Source organism: Apaloderma vittatum, unplaced genomic scaffold (genome assembly GCF_000703405.1).
Source record: "Apaloderma vittatum isolate BGI_N311 unplaced genomic scaffold, ASM70340v1 scaffold8228, whole genome shotgun sequence".
NCBI classification, from domain to species: domain Eukaryota; kingdom Metazoa; phylum Chordata; class Aves; order Trogoniformes; family Trogonidae; genus Apaloderma; species Apaloderma vittatum.
This window is the reverse complement of record NW_009730156.1, coordinates 8186-17739: the sequence shown is the minus strand read 5'-3', so window position 1 is coordinate 17739 and position 9554 is coordinate 8186. Positions and strand designations below refer to the sequence as shown.

The following is a 9554-nucleotide window of genomic DNA, read 5'->3' as shown; positions in this document are numbered from 1 at the left end:
CGTCCGTGGCACCGGAGGCCTTAAAAACTCAGGCATTTTTATGCGTTTTTAAAAAATTCTTTTAATTTTTCATGGAAAATTCGTTGTTGTGACGCTCCTCGCCTGGGCGCCAGGAGCTGTTTCGCTTTATTTTCCAGTGCGGGCACCCAGAGCCGGCGATCGGCATCGCTCGGGCCTTTTCCAGCAGGACTGGAAAAGATGAATCTTCCAGAGGGTTTTTTTTAATATATGAATAAAAAACCAGAGCCTTAAAGAATGAGACCTAAGCAGATAACAAAGAAACAGAATATAACACTAAGCACATTATTTAGTTTGGCATTTTGCTTTGATTTTTGCACCTGGCACATAGCCTTATCAACCAGCACTAGCCCTCCAAGTGCAATTTCCAGGTCTCCTCAGGAGGTGCACCCCAACAGCCTCAGAAGAGCTGTGCTTTCTTGCTGTCCTGGGTTTACAGCACCAGGATAACAGTTTTCTGAGGCTGCCTGGCACTTTTATCATGGTGCTCACAACTGGGACACATGCACAGCCAAGCTCTTAGTTGACTCCTTTTTACCTAAAACACACTTAAAATTCTGCCTTTACCTTCCAGGCCACAAAGAGCAAGCCTGCTGAAGAGGGCGATGCTCCTCCAGCCAAGCGAGCCCCCATCTTTTATGGCAGCCTGGAGGAGAAGGAAAGGGAGCGTCTGGCAAAAGGAGAATCGGGGCTGCTGGGAAAAGAAGGGATGAAAGCTGCGATGGAGGCTGGCAACATCAACATAAGCAGCGGTGAGAATGCTTCACCACCTTTTTTTCCCTCGTTGTCTCACTCTGCAATGTGACACTTTTAATAGTCTCTGATTGGCTTTGAGCCTAATCTGAAGTGAAAAACGTGTGACCGTGGCCTGGGCTGTTGGCTCTTTGTTTGAATCATCCTGTTTGAGAAGTGGGAGGGGCTCTCTCGTCCAACTGTTGTTTCCAAACCAATGGTTTCGCTTTTCGTTCAGGTGAGGTCTTTGATCTCGAGGACCACATGAGCGAGCGGCAGGCCGAGGTGCTGGCTGAGTTCGAGCGCAGGAAGAGAGCCCGGCAAATCAACGTCTCCACCGACGACTCGGAAGTGAAAGCCTGTTTGCGAGCGCTCGGGGAGCCCATCACGCTCTTTGGAGAAGGTCCTGCCGAACGGAGGGAGAGGTGCTGTGTCTGCCCTGAGCGCTGTGATCGGGGAACTCTCCGTTTATCAAATTCCTGACGTTTTGCTTGTAGTCGGGGTGCGGGGAGTGCCGCAGTCAGTCGTGCTTCGTTACAGCGCAGCCAGAATGCTGAGGAACAACAAATGGTTCACAGGAGTTACCTGGGAGGTTGGCTGAGAATTCACTGGGCAAACACGACTTAAATGTGCTTCTTTCCAGGTTAAGAAACATCCTCTCAGTGGTCGGCACAGACGCATTAAAAAAGACCAGGAAAGACGATGACAGGTCTAAAAAATCCAAAGATGAGGTAATGGTCTCTCTCGTTCTCTCAGTGCTGCGGGAGGCAGGTGTGACACTCTGAGATAACGTGCCTTGACGGTCTCTGCTATGTCCAGGGCTCTTGAGTTTGGTCATTTTGTGCATTCTCATGTCATCCTTTTGTGCTTCTTTTGTGTTTACCCTTTGAGCAAAACTGTGGCGGTGTTTTATCTAAATCCAAGTCTGGCTTGCCCCTGCAGGTCAAATTCCGTGCTGCATACAGCATATGAAATGGGAGATCAGTCAGTCCGGACTGTTACTTAGTATAAAAAGTTCATTATTGTTGTTTGGCTTCATATTTGGGAAGAAAAAACCAGGCTTCTTTTACTGTGTCTGTTTCTGCCTTTGATTCTTCTTTCTTTCTGCTTCTCCTCTCTCTTTTCTGTTTTTTTTATTGTTATTTTTGGAGGTTGCTATTAGAAATAAGGATAATTTCTGGAGCTCTGGGCTTTTTTTTTTTTTCTTTAACTGGATGACATGTAGGGAAGGAGGGAGGATTTCCATTAAATTTATTAAAGCAAAACACAACTATTGGGTACCTCACAGGATTTACATTAATTCCTCTTACGTCATTACGTGAAGGTGTGCCAGTGTTCAGCTGGGACATGTCCTGAGGGAAATGGCAGCACATCAGGATCTGATCTATAGGGCAGAGAGTTTGACGTGTCCCTCTTATTCCCTTTTTATAGGGCTTATAGTTCTGCAAAATGCCCTTAAAAAGAGACATTAACACACCAGGGTCTAAGAGCAGGTGCTGTGGTGGCACTCAGGTATTAAGAAGAGGTCACGTCAGGTAACTGAATGGCAGAGCGGTATCACGTGAGCTTTTTCTTCAATTTTGTTCTTCCAGTATCAGCAAACCTGGTACCACGAAGGACCCCGCAGTCTGAAAACAGCGAGGCTGTGGATCGCTAACTACTCGCTCCCCAGGTGAGATAAAGCAGCAGAAAAGAAGGTGGGAGGTGCCACCTTTTGTAAAACCTGGCCTCTAATCCCACTGGGGTGGCGCAGGAAGTTCGAGATCGAAGAAATGGGGAAGACAAGTCCAGGGAGCTTAAAGCTTGAGTTCTTGGTGACTGACTCTAGAATTAGCCCGGTCTGGGGAAGAGGAAGGACAGACCCAGCAGCAGGGCAGGAAAATACAGCGACTTCTTACTCCACCTTTTCTTCACAGGGCAGCGAAAAGGCTTGAAGAAGCCCGCCTGCTCAAAGAGATTCCAGAGGCAACCAGGACATCACAGAGACAGGAGCTACACAAATCCCTGCGGGTAGGTTTGGCAGCTGTTAACTGCTGGTTTTACTTTTTGCTGATCCTCTAAAGAGGTCAGGAAGAGCTCAGCTGCCCAGAGGTGCTTGTCATCTTCTGCACTGTTGGAAAGCTCTGCTTTTTCTCTTGCCCTGCTGTATGCAGCACACATGCTCCAACTCTTTGGGGATTCAGACAGAGGCACTGTAGTTGTCCCTTTGCGTGGCAGAGGGATGAAGAGGCATCCCTGTGTCACTTTATCACTTGGCTGTGAAGCTAAAGGAATTTATTCCTGGCTGTGTCAAAGGTTTAGCTGGTTAGGAAGGTGCTGCTCCCTTTCCTCTTTGTGTACAATCATCACGAGCACATAAACCCAAGGGTGATAACAACCAACACAGCAGTGTAAAATATGTTTTAGATGACTCTGAGACCCCCGCCCTTTTTGAGCTTGTTAAGTCAGATTCTCAGATTAACAGAACAGAGAGGCTCAAGCACTCAGTGTGCTGCTGCTCTAATCCTGTTTACACCCTGAGGCATTAGCTGCCAGAGGATTTGCTTCTCCCTTGAGCACACCATATCGCCTGCCCTGGGCTGTCAGGTTGTGTTTCTTGGATGAGTTGTAGAAAGAGGCCAAAGCTACACTAAGTTCTCTGTCAAAACTGTAGTTGCAAAGCAGGCCTGCGGGGTTGTTGGTGGCAAGGTGGGTGGCACGATGCGAGCTAAGCTGCGCCCCAGGGCCAGGCTAGTTTCCATTGGTGAGGGTGGCTCGGTGGCCCTCCTGCTTGGGGCTGGAGTGGCTCTGAGGCAGCTCCTCCCTTTGAAAGTGACTTTCAAAAGGCCTCTGCCTCCTCGTGCGAGCGTGCGCCTCCTTCCCCTCAGTCTTCTGCCAGGGCTTTCTCTAGGTCGTTTGTATTTCACTCCTTGTTTCCTTTGTATGTGGTTACAGTCCTTGAACAACTTCTGCAGTCAGATTGGGGATGATCGCCCACTGTCCTACTGCCACTTCAGCCCAAATTCCAAACTCCTCGCAACAGCCTGCTGGTAAGTTTTCTTTTATTGCACATGCTGTGGAGACTGGGATTGCGCAGCGGCAGTGGAGAGCACAGAGGGATGTTACCGGAGGCCTGTGAATTGTGAGAGTTCAGAGATGCTTTTTCTTCCTACACTGAGCCCACTCATCACCACATTTTAGAGCTTAACAGAGATTTCAGTCTGTGTTAATCTGCGTGGCTGGTTGTCTGAAGCGTGTTGGTATTTTAGCCATCACAACACCCCAGGGTGGTTTTGCATCCCTGTTTGATCCGTTCTTTGACGTTCCTCTTTACGCTGATGTTACTTCTTGTCTTCAACAGGAGCGGGTTGTGCAAGCTCTGGTCTGTGCCTGACTGCAACCTTGTTCACACCTTACGAGGTACAGAGCAACTTTCACTGAGACTCTTTGCTTTGTTCTTTTCTTTCTCTCTGGGTTGAGGTCCCACATCTGAATTACCTTGTGACTTAACATGTAGTGTCCTTTGGGCAGATTTTATTCTAGTGAGAGCATCGCTCAGGCTTGCAGAGCAGGGGCACGTGTCAGATAATCACAGAGTCATAGAATGTCTTGGGTTGGAAGGGACCTTAGAGATCATCTAATCCAACCCCCCAACTAGCCCGGGTTGCTCAAGGCCTCATCCAACATCTCCAGGGAGGGGGCATCCACAGCGTCTCTGGACAATCTATTCCAGAGTCTTGCCACCCTTGGACTGAAAAATTTCGACCTAAGATCCAGTCTAAACCTATTGTCCGTCCATTTAAATCCATTTCCCGTTGTCCTACCACTGGATGCTCTTGTAAAAAGTCCCTCCCCAGCCTGCCTGGAGGTTCCCTTGAGGCACTGCAGGCAGGGATAAGGTCCCCCTGGAGTCTTCTCTTCTCCAGGCTGAAGAATCCCAGCTCCCGCAGCCTGTCAAGAAGTAGACCTGGCCTTTGTCAAGAAGTAGACCTGACTTTTCTCTTAGAGCAAAGTCCTGAGTTTACTGTTTGTGAATGGTGTTTTGTTTCAAAACCTGGTTTGAGTTATTCTGAGCCAAATACCAGTGTTTTTGGCCAGGTCACTTAGCAGCAGTGAGGTTCTTTGAACAGTGGTCACAGTGTTGACTAAATACAAAATGAAGGACGAATCTCTTGATTCATATGGTGAATTTTCACTGTATTTTGAGGGTTACAAACACTGGCTTTTGATACTCCTGCGTGGGTGCTGCTGGAAGTGTTTAGCTGTTTGCAGGACAGACGTGTCTGAAGTTACAATGTGGCTTCACCTGACACAGTGGTACCTGACTAATTAGTAGCAAAGAAATGCTGCTTTTCTGAAGAGCTGGCTGAGATCACGTGGCAGATCATGGATTTTGATTTCTCCTTTCTCTTCAGGACATAGCACCAACGTAGGAGCGATTGTCTTCCATCCCAAATCCACCGTCTCCATAGACAAGAAGGACGTTAACCTGGCCTCTTGTGCGGCCGATGGGTCCGTCAAACTCTGGAGCCTTGAAAGGTCAGAATGATACCAGACATGCACAGCTGCAGCATTGGTGTTTTGGGACTTATTTTTGTGTTATTAAACACTGGACATTGACCATCCTCAAGCAAATATAACCTTTTCTTGTAGTTATACCAGTGCAATTCCTGGCCTCAGTATGTGCCACCTCCTTCATAGCAGGAAAAGAGCTCACCCTGATTAGGGGAATCAAGGTGAGGGGAAATCATCTGCAAAGAATCAAGTCAGAATTGCTGCTGGGCATTGGTAAACTGCTTTGGGTGATGGATGGAAGATTTGGAGATTGTTTTGTTCTAATCTTTCATTTAGGAGAAAAATTCCTCTCTTGGAGATTAAGAAATGAACTTCCAAGTTGTCAGGAAGTGACAGTGTTCAGAGAGGAACTTAACCAAATACACACAAAAACTTCAGCCTGTAGTGAAAACAAGTGGCTCTGTCACTGTATGATGTAGTTTTTAGAAGATCCACAGCGTCTCGTGAGCCTGTGGAGGACGGTGTAGACACCAAGCCCTAGTATTGGCTGTGCTTGAAAAGTGGAGCCCTGAGATCCTCCGTTGTTTACCCTTGGCTGAAAGCTGCTGTTGCTAATTGCAAAAGCAAACCTGTGCCAAGGGACAGGGAGTTTATTAGTCTCGTGAGACCACATCTCTCTGGTCGGTCTGTAGGAAAGAGAGCTACATGCTGCTGGGGTCCTCTGCTGAAGGTTACTGCCCTGCTGCAATTCTGGGAGAATAAATATTCGCTCTGTCCTGCCTCCCTACAGTTCTTCAGAACAGCAGGGTTTGCTCTAGTTTGAGATATGTTCTGAGCAGTCACAATAAAACTGTGCTGTCCAGGGAGTCCATGTTTTGTTTCTGCTTTCAGAGCGCTGTTAACAAGGGCCTTGTTAATTTTCAGGCAATAATTATCCCAGGAGAGCTGTATAACCGACAGGAATGTGGATAAAGGAGCTTTTCTTAGAGCTTTTGCTGTGTGAACAAAAGGCAGAGCCCAGAGTCATTAGTTAAAACTCTAATTTTCCTGTCTGGCTTGCATTTAATTAACAGACTTTTTTCCTGTGATCAGAACGTTTGCGAAGGCCTGGCTCCAGCCAGCTGCCTCTGACCAGCGCCCTGTGGGTTTTGTTTCTGTTTTGCAGCGATGAACCAGTGGCAGATATTGAAGGCCACAGCATGAGAGTGGCACGTGTGATGTGGCACCCGTCCGGGCGGTTCCTGGGTACTACCTGGTACGGAAATTCTTACTTGCTTTAAGACATCACCCTTAGCTCTCTAGCTGGTAGCCCAGTGGCTACCGCTGGTTGTCTTCTGGGGAGCCCACCACGGGCAACGCTTGGCCGTTCTCTCCCCGGCAGCTGGGCTGTTGCAGCATAAATAACAGTGAGTCTTGAGATTGCTTTCTCTGCCCCTCCTGTGAAACCTGGAAATAAAATTTCCAGACAGTTAGTGAAGTACCCTGTTGACCTCCTTGGAGATACATTTAATGACACAAATGCTTTGTTTTTACAGCTACGATCACTCGTGGCGCTTGTGGGACTTGGAAGCTCAGGAAGAGATTCTCCATCAGGAGGGGCACAGCAAAGGGGTCTACGACATCGCCTTTCACACGGACGGCTCTCTCGCCGGCACTGGGTGAGTTTGCTTTGCATCGGGATGCTGGGCCTGAAATACTATCTGATGCCAAGCGCTCCCGCGGTTTCTGCTGGCGAGGCTGAGTGTGCTCTGGCTCTTGCTGAAGTCTCCGATGGACAACGCTTGGGTTCTCCCTTCCTAGGGGACTGGATGCTTTTGGCCGGGTGTGGGACTTGCGCACAGGACGCTGCATCATGTTTCTAGAAGGTCACCTGAAGGAGATCTACGGGGTTAACTTCTCCCCAAATGGGTAAGGAACGGACTCGTGGTTTAGGTGGGATCTCCGAGCACAAAGCCCAGCTCCCAACAGCATTTTCTTCCTCCTCCTTCTGACAGATACCACGTGGCAACTGGCAGTGGTGACAACACCTGCAAGGTGTGGGACCTCCGCCAGAGGAAGTGCATCTACACCATTCCTGCCCACCAGAACCTGGTGACCGGGGTGAAATTCGAACGTAAGTGCCTCCTGTCCGATATTCCCAATCCCTGCTGCTTTTGAGCTGAGCTGGCAGCGGGGTGGGACAACTCCAAAACACATCCACAGCTCAGGAAGGCCCGTACTCGTTAGCAGAGAAGATTTGTCACGTTTTTATTTGCAAATCTCACTTCTCCCTTCTCATCCTCTGCCGCAGCCAATCATGGTAACTTCCTGCTCACGGGTGCGTACGACAACACTGCCAAGATCTGGACTCACCCCGGCTGGTCCCCTCTGAAGACGCTGGCCGGCCACGAGGGCAAGGTGATGGGACTGGACATCTCCCTTGACGGCCAGCTGATAGCCACCTGCTCCTACGACAGAACCTTCAAGCTGTGGACAGCAGAGTAGCTCAGACGCGCTGCCAAGGAACTGGAATGGAGGCGTTAATGGCTTTGAGCTAAGACTTGCTTTTTTGATATTAAAGAAAAAAAGGAATGGGCCGTTGCAGCGTGCCTTGCGGCAGCTGTACTCACTGCCTGCTCTGGGGTTGAGGTGGTTTTGAAGCATCTGTGCTTGACGGTGCTTGGCTGGAGTCACATCCTGGGTGATGTTTTCCCACTTTTTAGGACTTCGTTTTTACACTGCACATGCTGTAATTGGGAGATGATCCCTCTGCTTCCACCCTCCCTGCCAAGTTAGCCTCACAGGTTTTCTCTGGTCTATTTTAAACAGGGAGGTGGCAGAGAGGTGCACACAACCCCTCAGGCGTGCTGTGTTGTTCAGCCTCTGCCAATTTCCTTCTTGCCTTCCATTTTCTGGGAGCCTTTGGCAGGAGTCTATGGCTTCAAAGTTCACTTGCATTTAAAGAAAGAAGAAGCAGCTGTCAGAGTTGGAGGAGCACGGTCCCCTGCATGCCCTGGCTCTGCCAAGGTGGTCTCTGAATGTGGAGGTCAGGCCCCCCTTTGTGTTCACTCACAGCGGGTGTTAAAGGTCAGGGAGTTTTTTCCATCTACCGTCTCACATCCTAGCTCCTGGAGCAGTCTCATCAGCTGGGTGGTTCAAATCCCTGTTGGTGTCTCCTGGTTAAGTTTTTGTTCTGTCTCACCTGAGATGATACGAAGGTGGCTATTTCAGTGTAGGATCGTCTCGTTCTAACTTACACTGCGGGGAGCTTTCTTACTTGTTGTTTATTCTTTAAATTCAGGTTTTGCAAATATTGCATTCTGGAAAAAACGAATCGCATGTTGAATGCACACCCTAACCTCTGGGGCTGACTGAGCAAGGGAGAAATTACAGGTACTTCACAACACACGGTTTGATTTCTGTCTGCTCTTCTAGAACACCTTCAGGATAAAAGAGAAGACCGATTCATCTCCCCACTGGCAGGTGGAGAGCAGCTCTCTCTGTGCCCTGGGGAGGGACACAGTTCTGTCCTCAACACTGTCCTCTGCAGCTGGAGATCATGTTTTAAGAAAAAAAACCAACAAGCTCAAAAACCTGCTCACAAATTACTTCCAGCAGAATGGTGTGGCTTTCTCCCCCTTTCCCAGTAGTACGGTGGCATCTGCCGCATGCTGTGAGCTGGCTGCTGCCTACTCCCAGGGAAGAGACGATGGGATGAGAGGCCAGCAACTAACAAAAATATTTAATTGCAGTCTCAGGCTGGTTCTGGAGTTATCTCATAAGGTGTTGGCTACAGAGAGGGTCAGAGCCCGACAGCTCTGAGGGGCTCCCAGCCAGGATGAGCCCCAGCAGGGTGTTTGCCACTCACAGGACAAACCTGGCCCAAGCAGGCTTCTGCATTTCTAGCTGGCTTAGGATGAAATCTTGGACACTAGTGAATGTTCTCCTGTGTCGACACTCACATTGCTCCTGGGGCATAAATCCCAGCACAGGGTTTCTGTCGCGCCGTGTTCGGCTCCACCCAGCTGGAGTGAGAGGAAGGAGGCTGAGTGCTCCCTGCCCTGTGCCCTGGCACCCTTTGGTGCTGCCCCTTGGCTCCTCGCAGCTCATCATCTCCTCCCTCAGCCCCGGCTCTGTGCAGCGAGCCTGTGGGGAGGTTCTGTGAATTAAATGTGCAAGGCTCTCTCAGGAGCAAGAGCTTGGCCTGGACGTATCCCACGATTTGGCTTTTAAACAGCTTCAGTGCCTCCCCGCCACCCAAAACTGAAACTGATAACCCCCGCCCCGCTGGTCACGCCTGGTGCTTGCTGTCGGGGGAAGCTCTCGCGGAG

The 9554-nt window shown here is 49.4% G+C and overlaps 2 protein-coding genes across 2 annotated transcripts in view; one reads left to right on the top strand and one right to left on the bottom strand.

Moving 5' to 3' along the window:
- Nucleotides 1-592: 592 nt before the first annotated feature.
- On the top strand, nucleotides 593-7811 carry PRPF4 (pre-mRNA processing factor 4; the record flags this gene model as incomplete). Its single annotated transcript, XM_009874680.1, has 13 exons — nucleotides 593-770; nucleotides 989-1175; nucleotides 1394-1481; nucleotides 2343-2422; nucleotides 2667-2760; nucleotides 3685-3779; nucleotides 4091-4149; nucleotides 5145-5268; nucleotides 6410-6499; nucleotides 6780-6902; nucleotides 7045-7152; nucleotides 7239-7357; nucleotides 7535-7811. Coding segments are annotated over 13 exons (1539 nt in total), but the record flags the coding sequence as incomplete, so codon positions are not given.
- Nucleotides 7812-8610: 799 nt separating this feature from the next.
- The window catches only part of WDR31 (WD repeat domain 31), a 7276-nt gene continuing 6332 nt past the window's right edge, over nucleotides 8611-9554 (bottom strand). Inside the window, exon 10 of the mRNA XM_009874679.1 lies at nucleotides 8611-8663. Within this exon, the coding sequence (XP_009872981.1) occupies nucleotides 8611-8663 (53 nt within the window). The remainder of the gene's footprint in view (nucleotides 8664-9554) is intronic.